We start from the raw sequence: 21,162 nt of genomic DNA, 5'->3' as shown, positions 1-21,162 counted from the left end.
AGTTTTACAATTTAAATCTGCAGCATTTCAAATTATGAGTTCAGTTTTTTTTTTAGTGCCTAGTATTTTGCCAAGCTACTTTGTGTGTCCCTGTTGCTGCTATTATTGTAGCTAGAAATGGTTCATTTATCAACTTCTGTATGTATCTTTCAGTTGTGTTTCATTGCAATGAAGTTATTGAATGTATGTGCAGAAAAAATACATAAACCTTGTAAAAATGTGATGTTAAGGAAAAGTCAGAGGTATTATTTGTTTGGGTTTTCTTTTCAGAAAGATAACACAAACAAAATAACCTTAATGAAGTTTTGTAAATGCCAATTATTGAGCTAGGCTCAGTCACATATAATATCTCTTTTTTGATGATTTTATTATTTTACTGTTATAACTATATTAGAGGCCTGGTGCATGAAATTCATGCATGGAGGTTGGGGGGAGGGGTCCCTCAGCCTGGCCTGCACCCTCTTGCAATTCCACAAGGATCAGGCCTAAACCGGCAGTCAGACATCCTTCTTGCAATCCGGGACTGCTGGCTCATAACAACTCGCCTGCCTGCCTACTTGATCGCCCCTAACCACTCTGCCTGCCTGGCTGATGCCCCTAATAGCCTCTGCCTGCCTGCCTGATCACCTCCTCACTGCTCACCTGCCTGCCTAACCACCACTAATCACCTCTGCCTGCCTGCCTGATTGCCCCTAACAACTTGCCTGCTTGCCTTATCGCCCCTAACTGCTTGCCTGCCTGCCTGTTCACTCCTAACTGCCTCTGCCTCGGCCCCTGCTGCTGCGGCTTCATCTGGAAGTATGTCCAAAAGGTTGTTCGGCTGTCTGGTCTAATTAGCATATTTTGCTTCTATTATTATAGATTGTCACATGGCATCATTAAACCCTGACAAGGTAGAAGTTATTTTTTTCTCAATATAGATAGAGAACCTGAGTTTCAGAAGTTAAATTGAAATCATCATCTAGTAATTTATGTCTATCTAACACCAAAACACAAGGCTCATTTACCACATCGTTCTTTTTCTTCTAACTTTCTTATATTAGAAAATAATTTCCCGCAATGCTGTATTTTAGGCTATCAAAAGCAGCTGTCTTTCAAGAACATTGATGGCTCATATAGCACATTTTGGCGGAGGAATCAGAAAGGAAGCATATGGTGAGACATGGAAATTTTATTTTAAATAATGTAGTAATGATCTGAGGAGGGCTTATGAGAGAATGAGAGCAGTTGAGTTCAGTGGAAATATAAAAGCAAAGTGGGTTTCCAAGTGAATTTACAGAGGTGAATCAGATAATACTAAAATAGTTGGTTATTCCAGTTCTAAAGCAGTATACCTAGAGTCTTCTGGCACATTTAATGAGAGCCCCACTACTTCCATAGCTTGTTAAACTCCATGGGAAAATGCCACAACTTAGTCTGCATTTCTCAGAGTCCCATGTTTATTCAAGAAGAGTACAACTAGATGTCCCCAAAGCACCTAGTTACACCCACTCTCTCACCACATAAGGATAATCTAATGAACTATATACCTAGAACTTGGTGTATAAACACGCCGGAAATTACCTACTCTTACTTTCACATATTGCTATTCAAAACATTTCATTGGCCCAAAGGAAAGAGCCACTATCCTTACTCATTAGTCAACATTAGGCAAATTGGATGCACCCATTACCCAAAGGGGACAATGCCGATGAATCTGTGGAGTAGCTAACCTTATTCCTTCCTTAGTCCAACTTTTGTCTAACTGGTGGTATGCATTACAGGCTCAGTGCCCTTACCTTTAAGACATTTGAGAGAATGAAGAAGTATGTTTTCATTGATGAACAAGTTCAACAACAGACCTTCATCTGGCTTTCGAGCAAACAGGAAAGCAATGGTGGCTTTAAAAGTGATGGCAAGATTTTCCACAATGCCTGGGAGGTGAGAGATTAACAGTAGTATGTTTTCCTTGCTCCTTTGTTTTGTCTACCTTCCCTGCCTTTGGCCTAACTAACCTGGAACGTGAATATTTTTTCTTGTGAATATTACCTTTTCTGAGTCTGCTGAAGTCATAGGCCTGTGGTGTAATAGTCAGCAGCATCACTGCTAGATGTAGCTCCTCATGAATCTATTATTTGCCTTACTGTCTTTAGCCCTTCCATAGAACCAATCTATTTTAAGATATAAACTAGAGAGAGGAGGATGGGGAGAGAAAAGGAACTTAGAGAGGAAACCTTCATAAGTTTGGAGCCAGAAAATATATTAAAGGAGTGGGCCTTGAGTAAGAAATTCATTCCTATTCATGGGTGACAAAAAAATTTAGGCGGAGTATCTAGTAAATTACATCGTTTCAATGAAGCACTCTTCCAATACTTTCTCAAGTCAAAGCATGAAGGTCTAGCTTGCCCTAAGTCAAAACGCAGATGAGATGATGTATGTCTTTGACAATAATCACTCCCCTTTTCTGTCCATCTTTAGGTTAAATCACTAGCATTCTCCCTCCTGTTTTCCTTTGTAGACTGCTGCCCACCTCCACCCCACCCTCTGCGTCCTTGATTCGCCTAACATTTGTATTTCCCTCTATAAATCCCTTATCATAATATTTTATCATGCCCTGATAGCCTCTGGGATAGCCTGGGCTTTTCTTTTGTGTCTTCTTCATAATCACCACTTCCATTTTTGGATTTTTGAAATGTAAAGCTAATCCACTTCAAAGTATAGGTGAATAACAACTCTGAATGGTATTTAATTTTAATGTGAATTGTTTTCACATTGCTTTACGATTATGTAGTATGGAAAAATGTCTTCGAATTATTTCAAACTTACTCCTCACAGTAGGAGGCCCCTGATAGAGAATAGCACTTGTTCCTGTGTGGAAAATCAGAATTTTTCATGTTCTCTTCTAAAACATCCCCACATTTCTTCTTAATGGCTTCATTACTGGTCACTACATCAGTTTGTCTGATCTTACCCAATCCTTTTTCCATAACTCTGTGTGTGTGTGTGTGTGTGCATTTTGAATTGGGTCAGAGAAAGAAGCAAGGAGAAAAAGAAAAACCTGCACTGCAGAGGAATGGTGATACAACCTGCTACAGCTTAAGGGTGTGCTTTGGGTCCCCACATCTTATTTTAGTGCCCGACATCTCCAGTTATTTACACCTTAATAACTGAGCTCCTCAGAAGTGTCTTTTTTATTTATATAGAAGAGAGAAGTCACCTTTCGCTTAAATAAATAAAACAAGAATTTAATATTAGATCAGTGGACCCCAAATGTCTTATGAATGTTATTTGCATCAGTATCACTAGAACACCCATTAAAATTCATTTCCCTATTCAGTATTCCTGACTTTTTGAATCAGAATCTCTTGTGTGAATACTGGTTTATTTCATAAGTTCCCCAGGGTAATTTTATGCAGAGTTTGCAAACTACATAACTTATGACTGTTTTTCTAATTTTATACCACAAGAATCCATGAGACCTGATCATTGTTATCACCTAGGATACTTTTCCGGGGATGTTTAGGAAGCTTCACAGCAACTTTCTGTTGTATCCCATGAGAAATTGTTTGCTTTTTTAAATTAATACCAAATAAAGTAAAATACGGCTCTTCATATAAATTGCTTGTAATTCATGTTTAATACCAGGCCACAAAAATACAATTATATATGTCATTAAGTATACTTGAAATTAATTGTATGTTTTATTTCATTATTACATTGGATCTTGATGAATTTTTATTCAAACAGCATGGTTATTAACAACTTAATTTAAAAATTACACATTTTCAGATTTATGGATAATGGCAATTGTTTTCAGTGCTTCTTTTATCCCTTGTCTCACTTCAGAAGTATAGCTTTTCTTTTGTGCTCTACCATCCTGTATGACTCATTGTTCCTTTGTGTTTAGGAAGAAGAAGAAGAGGAGGAGGAGGACATTTTACTCACTGCATATATTGTTGGAACATTCCTTGAAGCTGGGCTCAATTTTACTGTAAGGATTCCCATCATCTTACTGTTTCAGTCAGCTGAATGCATATTAAATAGACTGTGAAATAAGAGTGATTTGAAATTCTTACAACAGATGAAACATCAAAAGAACATTTCATTCATTACCTCTCTTTGAGTTGATGTTACTCAAGCTATTTTTCATTCATAGAAATCTTTGATGAACACTATTGAGATTTTCCCTAGGGAGAATATATACTAGTATATGTACACACACAGGAGGTTTTCATTCTGTTTTCAGTATTTACAGATCTTCTGAAGTTCAGCCATGAATTTTAGATTAAGAACCCATGCACTAAGTATAACCATAACCTAGGTTCTGTTTCTCTAACCAATTCAATGTGTAAACATTTCAACGTAAGTGTTGTTCATCTTGGCTGCCTCCCAATCCAAAGGTTAAGTTATCTGATTGCACACTCTATTCCTGAAAAAAGATACCAGGAACTTTCAGGATCATTGTCTATCTCAAAAACCATCTTTAGAAATATAAGCTTCTATTTTAGGTATTCGAATAACACATCTTGAGTCTAAAAGTAAATGTGTATTCTTAGCCACATATAATAAATTTATATTATTAACTAAAATATGACTGATCAGATATAGAAACCAGCATTTTAAGATTATTTAAATTTTATTTCTCAAACACTAGTAATCCATCTAAAATTAATTGTATTGATACTTACAATGAAAAATACATATGCATACATATGAACAGGTTTGTATATAAAATATATTTTAAGGAGACTTAATCTAAGGTGTAAAGTGAGATTAGTTTTTTCAGCAAGATTATGAAGTGTTCACGTATAATTTTAAAATATGTTGTCTTTCTACATGACTAGTTTCCTGCTCTGCGACATGGGCTCTTTTTCCTGGAGGAGGCATTGGAAAATGGTGTCACCAATGGCTATAATCATGCAATGCTAGCTTATGTTTTTGCATTAGCTGGGAAAGAGGAGCAGGTGGAATCCTTACTCCAGATCCTGGATCAATCTGCTACCAAAGAAAGTAATTATTTACTTTTGCTAATAGAGATGACCTTGGGAATAAAGTGATAAAACTTCCTTAGCATTCATATAGGAACACTCTCTCTTTTTTTTCTGTTTTCTTTTTTTTTTTCTTTATTGATTAAAGTATTACATATGTGTCCTTATGCCCCCATTGCCCCCACTCATGCCCTCACCCCACTGGTGTCTGTGTCCATTGGTTAGGCTTATATGCATGTATATAAGACCTTTGGTTGATCTCTCCCCTTTACCCTTACCCTCCCCTACCTTCCCTCTGAGGTTTGATGGTCTGACCGATGCTTCTCTGTCTCTGGATCTGTTTTTGTTCATCAGTTTATGTTGTTCATTATATTCCACAAATGAGTGAGATCATGTGATATTTATCTTTCTCTGGCTGGCTTATTTTGCTTAGCATAATGCTTTCCAGTTCCATCCATGCTGTTGCAAATGGTAAGAATTCCTTCTTTTTTACCGCAGCATGTAGTATTCCATTGTGTAGTTGTATTACAGTTTTTTAATCCATTCATCTGTTTCCAAATCTTAGCTATGGTAAATTGTGCTGCTATGAACATAGGGGTGCTTATATCCTTTCTGATTGGTGTTTCTAGTTTCTTGGGATGTACTAGTAGTCCTAGAAGTGGGATCACTGAGTCAAATGGGAGTTCCATTTTTAGTCTTTTGAGGAAACTTCATACTGTTCACAGTGGTTGCAACAGTCTGAATTCCCACCAGCAGTGCACAAGGGTTCCTTTTTCTCCGCATCCTCGCCAGCACTTGTTATTTGTTGATATGTTGATGATAGCCATTCTGACAGGTGTGGGATGGTACTGCATTGTCATTTTGATTTGCATCTCTCAGATGATAAGTGACTTTGAGCATAGAACACTCTCTTGATTTGTATATTTCTATTTCCCTTATGGAATTTCCAAGTGGCCCTTTGTCTTTAAAGAACACTATATATTTTCTGCTAGTTTCTTCTTAAATGAGTGAAATAAAGGAAATCAAGCATAGTGACCATACCATAGATAATAAAAACTGCTTGTAAAACTTAATCACATACCACTTTTGACCTTAGGAAGTTGCTATATTCATTTCATAAGGCTGCCATATAAAATACCATAGACTAGATGGCTTAAATAACAGTTTATTTTTTCACTAGAGGCCCGGTGCACGAAATTTGTGCACTGCACGGGTAGGGTCCCTAGGCCTGGCTGGCAATCAGGGCCAATTGGGGCCTTCCTTCTCCAGGCTGCCAGCTGCTGGCTGGGGCCTTCCTTCATTCCACACCGCCCCCTGGTGGTCAGCACATGTCATAGCGAGCAGTTGAACTCCCAATTGTTTAAACCTGAGGGGACAATTTGCATATTAGCCTTTTATTATATAGGATGGTTCTAGATGGTAGAATTCTAAGATCAAGGTGTCAACAGGTTTGGCTTCTTCTGAAGCCATATTCTTGGTTTGTAGATAACCATCTTCTCTCTCCATGTTCACATTGTGGGGTTTTTCTGTGTGCATCATCCCTGGGGTCCCTTTCATGTATCCAAATTTTCTCTTCTAAGGACACTAAGTAGATTGGCTTAGGGCACATCCTAACGGCCTTGTTTTAACTTAATCACCTCTTTGAAGGCCCTGTCTCCAAATAGAGTCACATTCTGAAGTTCTGGCATTTAGGACTTGAACATGTGAATTTTGAGGGATACAATTCAGTCCATAACAGAGGCCAAGAATGGAATTTGCATCATTCTTATGTGCAATCAGTTCTCTTTATAGGGACTGTGTTAAAATTCTTTCTTTTTCTCAGATAATGTAATATATTGGGAAAGAGCTAAGAAATCCAAGACAGAAGCACCCCCATCCTTTATTCCTCCGGCACCTTCTGCCGACACTGAGAAGACATGCTATGTGCTGTTGGCCATCATTTCCCAAAAAGCTCCTGACCTCACCTATGCTAGTCAGATTGTGCAATGGGTCGCTCAACAAATGAATTCCCAAGGAGGCTTCTCTTCCACCCAGGTAATTGATGTCAGTCTGGTATTAATAACAATATTTGACAGCAAAGATAATCATAGAAAATACCTGCAAAGATAAAGAATATTTGCTGTTATAAATCCTATTATAGTCACTTAACAATGATTTATCACTTCTTGTGTATCAGGGACTCTACTAGGAATTATTTATGTACAGATTAATAAAATGAGGTTCCTTTTCAAGGAATTTTGCCTGATCTATATTTCCATTTACACAGTAAAAAAAAAAAAAATGTAAGTCTTGAAGAGATTGTTGTCATAAACACCAGTCTTGATGATAAGTTAGATAGCTGTTGATATTATGGTTAAAGTACATATCAACCAAGAAGAAGTATTTTTCTTTATTTCTGTTGTCTGCACTTTGGGAAAAACAGATGAAATGAGTGCATAACAGGAAAAAAAATAGTTATGAAAAACAATTATGTACTAGTATATCATTTCTTAGCAGGAAAAATAATTTTAAATGCAAAGAAATGCAGTTTTATTCCCACAGGGAAAATCTTCACTCCCCTCTTTATTTTTTTTTCAGTCTTAGCTTCTGACTAAAACCATGTTTGTGAATCTCCTAACAGCTATCTCCAAATACAGTCATGTTCTGAGGTTCAGACTTCTCTCTTTGAAGATAGTTGGGTATAAGCATTGTCAAAGGCAGCTTAATTACATAACATCTTGATTTTTCAGAAAGTGTTTGGCACTACTTACAAAAGCAGAGATTATACTTTATATAATCCTTTAGAAAAATAAAATCTGATTAAGATTTGTAGAAGAAAATCAATTTAAATGGTAGCAACTAGCACAAACAAATATATCTTCCTGTCCTTTAAGATATTGCTTCTTATTGTTCTACTAGAGGCCCAGTGCACGAAATCATGCATGGGTAGGGTCCCTAGGCCTGGCCGGCAATCAGGGCCAATTGGGGCCTTCCGGCTGCCAGCCAGGGCCTTCCTTTGTTTTGCACCGCCCCTTGGTGGTCAGTGCACGTCATAGTGAGTGATCAGTCTCCTGGTCAAACTTCCATGGGGACAATCTGCATATTAGGCTTTTATATAGAGAGATTGACCTGTCTTGGGAATGTTTCCATGGACTGATTTAAATTTCATTGTCAAATGATAACTAAAACTGCAGCATAACAGAGCTCGTACTATTGCTTGTACTCTTCCATGCAGGACACTGCTGTCTGTCTTCTTGCCATAACCCGTTACGTGAAGCTAACATTCTCTAATGGTCAAAACAATGTCACCATTAGCAACGAAGAATTCAGTGAGACTTTCCAGGTTAACGATGACAACCGCTTACTAGTCCAACGTTCAGAACTAACAAAAGCATATGGACAATACACAGTAGATGTAGAAGGAGAAGGTTTTGCATTTATTCAGGTAATGGAGTCTACCTGAGAGGGAAATGAATGTTGCCAGTAAAAAGGTCAGGCTATCAGTTCAGTTATATATGAAGTGCTATTTTACCATTTTACATAATTCCATCATTATTTCTACTCATTCTCTCATTGATATGCCCTACTCAATAGCTGAAAATGCAAGTTATTTTATGAAGAGGTATTTAATCTTAAGGATAACTGGGTTTCTTGAGGAATGTCACCGTTAAAAAGTATTCTGATATTTTTATTAAATTATGTTGTTAAAGATTCTTGTGTATTCTGAAAACTAAACAATTACATTTAGCCTTATTCCCTGATAAGTAGAGACATAAAATAAAGTACATTAATCATGGAAATAAGAGAAACAATAAGTCCTTCAGGTTTTACTACAAAAAAAGTGGACGGATTTTTTAATGATTTGTTATCTTTCCTAGGCTACCCTTAGGTATAATGTGCTACCATCTAAGAAGGAATCTGGATTTTTCCTTTCCTTGGAAATGGCAAAGAAAAACTGTTCTGATAGATTCCAGAGTAATTTTGAGCTGACAGTAACCATCAAGTAAGTGTCCATTTTAATACCAACTCCCAGGTTAGAGAGAAGGTAATCCTATATCATAAAGAGGTAATATGCAAATTGACCATCACTCCAACACACAAGATGGCTGCCCCCATGTGGACAAAGGTGGCTGCTTCCATGTGGACACTAGATGGCCACCACAAGATGACTAGCAGGGGAGGGCAGTTGGGGGAGAACCAGGCCTGCAGAGGAGGGCAGTTGGGGGGGGGGACCAGGCCTGCAGGGGAGGGCAGTTGGGGGTACCAGGCCTGCAGAGGAGGGCAATTGGGGGTGACCAGGCCTGCAAGGGAGAGCAGTTAGGGGTGACCAGACCAGCAGGGGAGGGCAGTTAGGGGTGACTGGGCTGGCAGGGGTGGGAAGTTAGGGGCAACCATTTCTGTAGGAGAGGGCAGTTGGGAGTCACCAGGCCTGCAGGGGAGGGCAGTTGGGGGCAAACAGGCCAGCAGGGGAGGGCAGTTATGGGTGACCAGACCCACAGGGGAGGGCAGTTGGGGGTGACCAGGCCTGCAGGGGAGGGCAGTTGGGGGTGACCAGGCCTGCAGGGTAGGGCTGTTGAGGGGGACCAGGCCTACAGAGGAGTGCAGTTGGGGGAAACCAGGCTGGCAAGGGAGGGCAGTTAGGGGTTACTGGGCCAGCAGGGGAGGGCAGTTGGGGGCGACCAGGCCTGCAGGGGAGGGCAGTTAGAGGTGACCAGGCTGGCAGGGGAGGGCAGTTAGGGGCAATCAGGCCAGCAGGGGAGCAGTTAGGCTTCGATCAGGCTGGCAGGGGAGTGGTTAGGGGGTGATCAGGCTGGCAAGCAGAAGAGGTTACGGGCAATCAGGCAGGCAGGCAGGTGAGTGGTTGGGAGCCAGCAGTCCTAGATTGTGAGAGGGATGTCCGACTGCCCGTTTAGGTCCAACCTGGGATCGGGCCTAAACGGGCAGTCAGACATCCCTCAAGGGGTCCCAGATTGGAGAGGGTGCAGGCTGGGCTGAGGGACACCCACCCCCCTCGTGCACGAATTTTATGCACCGGGCTTCTAGTATATATATAAATAATTATTTTAGACAGTAGCAACATAACAAAATATGAACGATAGTAACCAATGATGATTTTACTTGTTGGTGCATAATTTCTATAGCATAATCACTTTATGGCTTTTTGTCTAGACACCACAATTTAGTATATCTTAAACTAAATCAGAGCTAGAATTATGCAAATATAATTTATATTGTGTGCAAGTAAAATTTGCAAGCTTCTGACACACCAATACTGTAACAATGCTTCCTTTTTTTTTTTTTTTTTTTTGGTATGAAAATGCTGTCAGTTTTGGACAATAAAGATACTATTTTTCCACCTAAAAACAAGCACACGGAGGCCTAGAGGACAAAACCTACAAATGCTATTTTATAACTGTACAGAGTAAAATTTCAGATTTTTATTTTTCAGATTAGGAAAGCAAAATAAGTATCTTAAAATATAAAATGTAGACACCAAAGAGTTTTAACCTTAGTTAATATGTGAAGAAACACTGAGAAAAATATCATGAACACCAGAGCTAAAATAAGAAGTAAATACATTGTAGAACTCTTAACTTCATGTCCCAACAAACCTTTCCAGTGTTAAGGACATAGCCTAGATCTCTTAGGGACATGTCTATGATTCTACCAATATCTCACTTTTTAAACAAAGATTTTCTTTAAGTTTTGTGCAAATCTAAGGCTACTATCGGTATATGTAATATCAATTTACAAGCTTTGTTTATAAGTTCTGTCTTTGAGACTTCAGGTCATCTTAAAAGCATGGTTTAGGTAGATTCTGGTTTCAAATAATTCATTATTTACTCCAACTTATGTTGCTTTGTCTTGTCTCATCCATTATCATTCTAGTTATGTCTATTCTAAGATGTTTAGGAGTGACTTTGCTTGCCCAGCCAGTGTTGCTCAGTGGTTGAGCACACACCCATGAACCAAAATAGGTCACCAGTTCAATTCCCACTAGGGGCACATGCCCAGGTTGCAAACTAGATCCCCAGTAGGGGCATGCAGGAGGCAGCCGATTGATGTTTCCCTCATCAATGTTTCTATCTCTCTCTAAAATCAGTAAAGACATGTTTTTAAAAATTAAATAAATAAAAGAATGACTTTCATCAGGTGTTTTTTCTTCAACTGTGCCTTTCTTCCAGACCTATGGCTAATTAGTATGTTTGTACCCGCAACACTTACCATAAAATAAGTCACTTTTCTAAACTGATGTCTACACTGTGCTTTGTTTTAAATTTCAGATACATTGGAATGCGCAATATCTCCAAAATGGTCCTTGTTGATGTAAAAATGCTCTCAGGATTTACTCCAGTCATGTCATCCACTGAGGAGGTAAATAACAGAAGTCCAATCTTTCAGCACAGGAAAAGCAATAGTGTGTAGAAGAAATAACTGGTTAGCAAAACCAAGCTGTGGAATTCTTCATTTAAACAAATTTACTCATTCTTCACATTTTTGTTTTTGCTGCAACAGTGGAGGGGTGGTGTTATCAACTTAGAGCAATTAGCAGACATTATTTTTCATAGCTTATAATCTATTTCTTACTTTAATTCTACTATGCTTATGCAAACATAATGGCACAAGGGAACATTCCATAATATAGATTCCTGACAATTGGTTAAATAACAACTATGAAATATTCAATACCAGAATAATACTCTTTAATATTTATTCCCCATCCTTCCCTGACAATTTCTTCAAAGCTTGAAAACAATGGCCAAGTGATGAAGACTGAAGTCAAGAATGACCATGTTCTTTTCTACTTGGAAAATGTAAGTTGAGCAATAATTTTTCCATGGTTTGTTCTTTTTTTTTTTTTCTGAGGGTAATTGAATGAGTCTATTTCTTGTAGATATACATGACAGGGTTTCTCAAAAAATATGGGACATTAAAGATTATCAGTGGTCTTCTATTCCAGTGCTCACCTTATCCCTGTTAACTCTAATATTATTTCATGTGTCTTGACTGCCTGACTAGGTAATTCTCAAGTTTAGAAGCATAATTTTTCTGTTTTTCACTCCTCATAGCATCTAACATAGTCTGGTCACAGAGTAGATGTATAATTCTTTTATACTTTTGACTTGAACTCCAATGAAGGTGACATGAGTTCTAGAATCATTCTTTCTATGTGTATATCATTACCAGTCACACGAATGCCTACATTACTGCTTTCAACTAAATTTCTTGCACCTCAATATAAACAATGGAACTTAAATTTATATACAATTTAATGTTACCTAATTATTTAAGATTAAGTCATTCCATAAAATAATGTAAGATATTAATACCCTGGATCTATTTAATTGGATAGATCATGAACTTTTGGAGATATTTTCTCAGTGATTTTGTTTCCAGATCTACTCTGATGTATTTGTAATTTGTGTCTTTATAGGTTTCTGGTCCAGCAAAGAGTTTTACTTTCTCTGTTGAACAAAACAACCTTGTGTCCAACATTCAGCCAGCCCCAGTTATGGTCTACGATTATTATGAAAAAGGTAGGCAAGCAACAACCACGCCCTAAAGCTAGTGAACATAATATCTAAATCTAACAATCCCTGAGCTACCAAATTTTCCAAAATCACCTTCAGTCTACAAAGACTATACCGTAGATGGTTTTATACTGATTTGTTTTTATTTGTTTTTTACTTCATGATATATCTACTGAGTGGGCCAGTTTCCAATTACCAGAGTTTTTCAAACCTAGAATCCTTTAGATACAACGTGTAAGAGCATCCCTGTAACTTGAAATATAAACTATGTTAAGTGTCAACTCCTTTTTGTTGTTATTGTTACTGGCAAGACTTACCATTTTATGCTACCTTTATGAATTTCAATTTGAGAAGGGGAATAGGCAATATTCTGAAATGTTTTAGGAAAAAAGTTGTTAGATTAGGTTCCAAACCAATTACTAAGGTGTCATAGAGACCATACAAAATTTCCCTAGATTGTTAGTGATATCAGTTCCTTTTTTAATGTCAGATAAAGTTTGTCAGGAAGTATTTGAATTCTGGCTGTCATTTACTAATAGAATATATTTCATTAAGTGCCTTAAACTTTTTTTTTAGTCTTCACTGGAAGATATATTTTTATTTATTTTTAGAGAGAGAGGAAGGAAGAGAGAGAGAGAGAGAGAGAGAGAGAGAGAGAGAGAGAAACAATGATGTGAGAGAAAAACATAGATTGGTTGCCTCCAGTACATTCCCCAACGGAGATCAAACCCACAACCTAAGTATGTGTCCTGACCAGGAATGGAACCTGCAACCTTTTGTTATAAGGGATGATGCTCCAACCAACTGAGCCACCTGGCTAGGGCAAGTGCTTTAAATTTTAATGAGATATTTTTGGATTTCAAAAACAGAAGTGATTGACTCTCTTGCAAAATTACTGAAAAGATTAGACCTAATGTATCTACAATTGTCTGACTTAACTGATTATAGAAAGTTGGAGATCTAATGAGGATGAATTTTTCCTTTATTTTCCAGATGAGTATGCCATTGTTTTTTATAATGTCAACAGTGTTTCAGTTTCCTTTTGAGAAAACAAAGCACAGGAAAAGGTAAGGAAATTGAATATATCATAAAACATTGAAAACACATCTGGTAAGCAAATGAAAACCTAAACATAGAACAATGAATGACACAAAGAGAGGTCTCTGGTATTTATGGAGGTTTGGATGCTAGATGAGTATTCTATAGTCATTAAGATTTTATTAATTTCTTTAAAATAGCTTGAAAGAATGTATAGCTATGTATATGCCTTTTACAAATCTCTCATTTAAAAAAAATCTCTCATTTTTTGTTTTATAGGTTGATAGGTCATTATGCTGTATATGCATGCACATATATTTATACATAGTCATGTATATGTTAAATGTGTATGTGGGTATATTTGTGTGTGTATAAAGGTATGTTTGTATATTTATATATTTATTTATATTTACATATGTTTTTAAATCCCAGGTGGAAAGCTATTTGCTTTGAACAAACTTATCCTTCTAAATCAACCTGAAAGAAAACCATTCATAGTCTGTAACCTGTTATGACTTCTCAGATTTTATTTCCTTATTACCCATTAAATGCTGTGATTTCACATTTGAGTCTATGACTTTCTTTTCTTTCAGTACTTTATTCATAATTTCCATCCTAAAAAATGCTGGACTTCATTTGGTAGCAAACTATATAATATTGTCAATACTAAATTCAAGATTTTAGACATTATGGCATACAGAAAATATGGAATCCCCAACATCCAGAGAAAGTCAGAGTTGATGAGGAGTAGAGAAAGAGACTAAAATTGAAGAGAATTTCATGTGAGTTCAAGAAAACAAAAATAAAAACCAAAACACAACAAAAACACACAGAAACATTTCAGTAAAAGATTATCAAAAAATGAGGGGGGGTTGCTTAGAGAGTCACAAATTGACGGATGGACTGAGAGAATTTATGTTCATGATTGAGAAGGTAATCCAAGGGCATTTTATCATAATAAACTTATTTTTATTTTTTCTGAGCTTATCACTTACTACTGAAAAGTGATACTCAAAGTCTGTCCTTTGCTTAACCTAACACCGTGGTCGGCAAACTGCGGCTCGAGAGCCACATGCGGCTCTTTGGCCCCTTGAGTGTGGCTCTTCCACAAAATACCACTGCCTGGGCGAGTCTGTTTTGAAGAAGTGGCGTTAGAAAAAGTTTAAATTTAAAAAATTTGGCTCTCAAAAGAAATTTCAATCGTTGCACTGTTGATATTTGGCTCTGTTGACTAATGAGTTTGCAGACCACTGACCTAACACTATTATCAATGTAATGAATTCAGATGGAGAAAAGTGAGCAGAAAGAAACTGGAGAAAATAGGAATGGGAATGAAAACAATTTCGCTACTAACTTTAACACGGGCTTCTGACTGCTGAGCTACTGCTGCAGACAAGAAAAATCCACAGATAAATTTTCCAGTTTTGGAGTGAAGAAATTTGAAAACAGAGTGTCCTTGACTCTGTCAATATTCAACAAGTTTAAAATGTAGTATTTTAATAGAAGATGGTTAGACTTATTTATTTTTGTAGCCTCCCTTCTAATAGCTAAATTACAGCTGGCTCTTAATAAATGGTTAATCATAGATGCATTGTTAAGGTCCATCCATGTCTGATGCTACAGAAGTTTATTTTACTGTGTTAATAATTTCTTCATACCATTTCAGTTCTCCTGTTTTACCAAAACATGCCGCATCCGATGTGTAGATAAGACATCATTATTCTTGCCCTGGCGGGTTTGGCTCAGTGGCCAGAGCGTCGGCCTGCAGACCAAAGGGTCACAGGTTTGATTCCTGTCGAGGGCACATACCTTGGTTATGGGCCTGGCCCTGGTCTGAGTGTGTGCAGAAGGCAGCCAATTGATGTATTTCTCTCACACCTATATTTCTCTCTGTCTTTCCCTCTCTTTTCCACTCTCTCTAAAACTCAATGGAAAAATATCCTCAAGTGAGGATTAAAAAAAAAAATACATCATTATTCTTATATTTTAAAACACCCCAGGCTTTGCCAAAACCGGTTTGGCTCGGTGGATGGAGCGTCGGCCTGCGGACTCAAGAGTCCCAGGTTTGATTCTGGTCAAGGGCATGTACGTTGGTTGTGGGCACATCCCCAGTGGGGGGTGTGCAGGAGGCAGCTGATGGATGTTTCTCTCTCATCGATGTTTCTAACTCTCTATCCCTCTCCCTTCCTCTCTGTAAAAAAATCAATAAAATATATTTTTTTAATAAATTAAATAAAACACCCCAGGCTTGAACAAAATAAACTGACAAACAAAATAGATCCAGAGACATGGAAGCATGGAACAGACTAATAAATCTCAGAGGGGTGGGAGGGAGGCGAGATTAACCATAGGATTTATATGCATATATGCATAACACATGGACACATACAATAGTGTGGTGAAGGCCTAGGGGGGATATGAGCAGGGTGGAGGGGGTCAATGGGAGGAAACAAAGGAGACACCTGCAATACTTTCAATAATGAAGTTAAATTTTTAAAAATAAAATAAAAGCACCCAGGCTCTATAGCTATTCAAAGATTCCACTCAAGGAAAAATGTGACTATTCTAGTATATTTTGTGCAAAAGGTTCAAGAAAAATGAAGGGAATTTACTTTGAGGAAAATCATTTCTCTTGGTGGGAAACTTTATTTTTCCAAAGTAAGTGATCAATTCTTAGTCTGCATTTTATTTGACATGTAGTGAGTATTAGTCTGCTCACATAGTAATATTGTTCCTCAAATGACAAGCAAGCAAGGAAGGTATGCGGAGTCAACTACTTGCTGTACCTTGAGGCACAGAGGAAGTCTTGGATTTAATATTTACATTCGCAAAATTTCTTGGTGTTACAATGAGAATGGAAGGTAATAAGGAACTCTGAAGACTATAGATGAACAATATACATTACCTACTGTATTCTTTAACCGAATGTCCAATAGGCACCTCAATAGGATCCATCATCTACACCCAAAGAATATTCTTCTGAGAATCCTATCCAGTGTGTGATAATTTCATCACCAAACAATCATGTGAATAGCAACCTAACTCTTTCCCTCTCTCATCTCTCACACTTATTAGTTACTATTGATAGCCGAAACCGGTTTGGCTCAGTGGATAGAGCGTCGGTCTGCGGACTGGAAGGTCCCAGGTTCGATTCCGGTCAAGGGCATGTACATTGGTTGCGGGCATATCCCCCGGTGCGGGGTGTGCAGGAGGCAGCTGGTCGATGTCTCTCTCTCATCGATGTTTCTAGCTCTCTATCCCTCTCCCTTCCTCTCTGTGAAAAATCAATAAAATATATTTTAAAAAAAAAAAGCACTCCATTTCTGAAATCAAAGAAGAGAGACTTCAACCAGAAGGATTCACTTTTTAAGAGCAGCAAGTTAAATCAATGAAAATTGAATCAGTGCAAATGGAGGGATGCAGTCAAGTAATTAGATCAGCCCACACAGCCCCTGATAATCTAATCAAAGCTTCATATTCTTTAAACATAAAGATTTATATTCTCACTTTCATGGGAGTGCATAAATTTTCTAGGGGCTCATAAACTCCCTGAAGCTCATTTATGGAATAGTAATGTTTAAAATCCCTGGATAATTGAATTTTTCCTGGAGAGTCTAGTGTCTAAACACAGTCAGATTTATCCTGCTCCAAAAGTTTAGGAAGATTAGTAGTGGTGCCAAAAAAGGCTGAGTATAACTATATTGAGAGGCTAGCCAAAAAAAAAAAAGGGGGGGGAGGGCTTCCATTCAAACTGTTTTTCACTTCTGGAATTTGGATTTGAAAGATAGAATATAAAGTTGGCATTGTGATGGTAACTTTAAAATATTTGATAAATTCCTAAGGATGTTTTTTACTCTGTCAAGTGACAGAGTGACAGTTTTTCTTTCTCAGCTCATAGTTTTTTGTTTGTTTTGAATAATTCAGCCAAAGGTCTTACAGAGAAATCAACTAAAGGTGGTGGAAATCATGACATGAGAGAGCAATGTACTACTTTGTGCCTCAGGGTTGTTTGCACACAAAGTTCTCCATCTTTAGGCAGAGCTGAAATGAATTCCAATTCCCATCCTCTCTAATAAAATGGTAATATGCAAATTAACCATCACTCCGCTACATAAACCATGCCCACAAGCCAAGCCACGCCCACCAGCCAATCAGGGCGAGCATGCAAATTAACCCCATCTAAGATGGCTACAGCCACAGAGAGCAAGGTTTCCCAGGTAACAGAGTAAGCCAAGCTTTCCATAGCCATTGCAGGCCTAAGCCTCCACTCAAGCTACAAAGTTTCAATTACAGAAGGTAAACAAATTCAAACAAATGGCGGCAGAATGGAGCTTGAGAGAGCAGGCCAGGGTTGCCGCCGGCAACAGGGGAAGCAAAGCTTTCCACACACCCTGGCCGGGCTCACCCGCTTAAGGCTACAAAGTTTCAATTGTAGAAGGTGAATTAACTGCCACAGAAATGGCTGCTGCCCCGGAGGGAGCAGCAGGCTTGACTCTGCTCCAGGCTACAAAGTTTCAATTGTAGAAGGAAAATAAATTCCAGATACCAGGGCCTCCACTTGGGTTGCCAGGGGGCGTGGCCGGCCTGCAAACCACCACAGGCCCCTTGCTCAGGACGCCCACACCCCAAGGGAACCCCACCCTGATCTGGGACACCCTTCAGGGCAAACCAGCTGGCCCCCACCCCTTTACCAGGCCTCTATCCTATCTAATAAAAGAGTAATATACAGATTGATCATCACTGCAACACACAATATGTCTGTCCCCATGTGGTCAAAGATCCTGCCCCCATGTGGACACAAGATGGCCACCACAAGATGGCCAGCAGGAGAGGGCAGTTGGGAGGCACTCAGCCTGCAAGGGAGGGCAGTTGTGAGGGACCAGGCCTGCAAGGGAGGGCAGTTGAGAGGGACCAGGCTTGCAAGGGAGGGCAGTTGGAGGTGATCAACCCTGCAGGAGAGGGCAGTTAGGGGTGACCAGGCTGGCAGAGGAGGGAAGTTGGGGGCAAACAGGCTGGCAGGGGAGCAGTTAAGCATCAACCAGGCTGGCAGCGGTGTGGTTAGGGGGTGATCAGGTTGGCAGGCAGAAGCGGTTAGGGGCAATCAGGAAGGCAGGCAGGCAAGCAGTTGGAAGCCAGCAGTCCTGCATTGAGAGAGGGATGTCCGACTGCCCCCAGGAGTCCCAGATTGGAGAGGGTACAGGCTGGGCTGAGGGACAACCCCCCACCGTGCACAACACAGGCATTCCGCACCACCCCAGCCGCTCTGGGCCTCTGGGCAGCATGGGAAGGCAGAAAGGTGGCTCCGGCCAGAGAGAAGGTGGTGCCAGCAGCCAGGGTAAGGAAGGCCCATTCTTGCACCAATCTTCATGCATCAGGCCTCTAGTAAAATAAATAAAAAGCCATACTAAAATACCAGCTTTATATAAAAAGTGACTATTGACTCTGGTGTGTTTCTGACACCTTTCTAGAAAAAAAGTCTGTTGCTCAGTTACACCGAAGAGAAAGAAAAGTTTGCTTAGGCCGCCTTTTATAAAGCTTTGCAGAACCTCTGGATCACATTCACAGTTTCCAGAAGAGACTTTGAGACCTCAGGCCACGAGACTAAGTAGTTTGGCAGCAAAGTCGCAACTGGGACCAACTCCATGATATTTGCCAGCAAAGATAATGGGCAAAGTTGTGCTGCTTTAATCTGTGAGGCAAAAGTTTCTCCTATTGAGGGGATCTGCAGGTGACCAGTTTTCCCCTTCCAATTGCCCTGCTGACATTGGAGCCAAGAAATAATCATTCCTTGGGACTCTATCAAGTATTCCCTATTTCCATTCTTCAAATGGTTGTTGATGAGAAAGTTGTATGGATCTCAGAGCATTTTCCCCATTAAAATAAGTCATAGTGGGGGTTAGCTTTTAAGCCCAAACACACTAACTGCTTTAACTTACACTGCAATGTTCTAATGGTAGAAGTGAACTACTACTTATAACTATGTTTGCCTTTCAATATACAAGAAAACAATTTATAAATCCCAAATTGGGTTGTCAAGAGCTCTGACATTATAGTGCTGACCCTTGTGACATCACCCCCAGCCTCACTGTCAGGCAAATAGAGGAAGAGCTCTCAAGTCTAGGCAGAGATTTCTGGGGTGTACATGGGGAAACCAGAGATGAAAAGAGAGGCCTGGGGGAATGAGGAAAATCTGAACTCTGGGCAACAATGATAAAACTCCCTGTTTTATTTTTCTCCTCATCTTTCACTCACTGAGGCTTTAGGAGTGTGTTTAAAGTGTACTCTATACATCGGGGACTGCTGGTATTTGGAAGATTCATTCATTTTAGCATCCTATTCTCAGCCTTTAAGCTGAATCGAGAAATTACTCATCTATATTTTTATTAAGCCTTAAAACTTTTCTTGTGTGCAAATGGTGTCAACATTTTTTCTAGAGCTGTACAAAAACAATAAACCTATACTCACATCAACAAGGTGATGAATCACTATTGACAAAATATTTTTATATTTCTCAAGCTTAGAGTGTTCATCAAATAAAGGTCATTTTTCTTAAAGAATAAAATAAATTAATTGACTTTATATTCTAGATGTTAAATGAATTAAGAAACAATAAATATATGTTACATGGGTTGTTATATCCAAATGAATTATCATTTTCTTTGTAAACAAAAAAATATAAGGATAACTATAAAAAGCAAAAGTTAATTTTTTGAATAATAGAAAGATTATCTTCAAACTGATTTTTTTAAACCCTGTGATAAATTTTCTTTGTTTCCTTAAAGAACTATATAAGATGAAGCTTTGGGAAATAAGTGATGTTCCCTGGACTATGAAGAAGGGATTTGAGACATGTATTTACATTAATAGTTCTTTTTTAAAAGAAAAGAGAAGTGTCTACTCAGTCCTTTACCATTTTTTTAATTGGATTGTTTGTCTTCCTGCTGTTACGTTGTATAAGTTCTTTATATATTCTGGAAATTAACCCATTATCACACAATGGAATACTATGTGGCCATAAAAAAGAAGAAAATGCTACCTTTTGTGACAGCATGGATGAACCTGGAGAGTATTATGCTAAGTGAAATAAACAAATCAGAGAAAGACAAATACCATATGATCTCACTTATATGTGGAATCTAATGAACACAATAAACTGATAAACAAAATGGAAACAGAGTCATGGATCCATGGAACAACAGACTGAAAACCATCAGAGAAAAGGGGGAAGAGGGGCACTGGATGAAAGAAGGTGAGGAGATTAGCCAAAGAACATACATGCATAACCCACAGACACAGACAACAGTGTGATGATGGCCAGAGGGAAGGAGGGGGAGGGGCTTGGTGGAGTTGGGCCAAGGCAGGAAGGGGGGAGGACAAGGAGGGAATGGGGACGACTGTAAGAGTGTCAACAATAAAAATAAAATAAAAAATAAAAAATTATAAAAAGGAAAAAGAAATCAAGAATATTGATTGATTTCATCAAATTATATAATTTATTTTGGTTTTTCTTAAAAATATTTAAAGTGCTGATTAATAGCCAGAGCCAGTGTAGCCTCAAAGCACTATCTTTGAAGATCTTAAAATATTTGAAAAAGTAGGTAAAAGAACACAGATAGTTGTGGAAATTGTCTGCAATTGATTTTTTT

General features: G+C 38.6%; 1 protein-coding gene across 1 annotated transcript in view; it reads left to right on the top strand.

Annotated features, from left to right (window-relative positions):
* LOC307102055 (alpha-2-macroglobulin-like protein 1) overlaps nt 1-21,162 on the top strand; it is a gene marked incomplete at both ends in the record, with an annotated part of 100,420 nt that overhangs the window by 30,659 nt on the left and 48,599 nt on the right. Inside the window, 11 exons of the mRNA XM_079775512.1 lie at nt 1,074-1,155; nt 1,764-1,920; nt 3,896-3,970; nt 4,824-4,989; nt 6,790-7,001; nt 8,182-8,391; nt 8,825-8,949; nt 11,231-11,321; nt 11,693-11,761; nt 12,382-12,484; nt 13,472-13,512. Of these exons, the coding sequence (XP_079631638.1) occupies nt 1,074-1,155; nt 1,764-1,920; nt 3,896-3,970; nt 4,824-4,989; nt 6,790-7,001; nt 8,182-8,391; nt 8,825-8,949; nt 11,231-11,321; nt 11,693-11,761; nt 12,382-12,484; nt 13,472-13,512 (1,331 nt within the window). The remainder of the gene's footprint in view (nt 1-1,073; nt 1,156-1,763; nt 1,921-3,895; nt 3,971-4,823; nt 4,990-6,789; nt 7,002-8,181; nt 8,392-8,824; nt 8,950-11,230; nt 11,322-11,692; nt 11,762-12,381; nt 12,485-13,471; nt 13,513-21,162) is intronic.

This window comes from Cnephaeus nilssonii (genome assembly GCF_951640355.1).
Source record: "Cnephaeus nilssonii genome assembly, chromosome: 6".
NCBI lineage: Eukaryota > Metazoa > Chordata > Mammalia > Chiroptera > Vespertilionidae > Cnephaeus > Cnephaeus nilssonii.
This window is presented reverse-complemented; position numbering and strand designations above follow the sequence as displayed.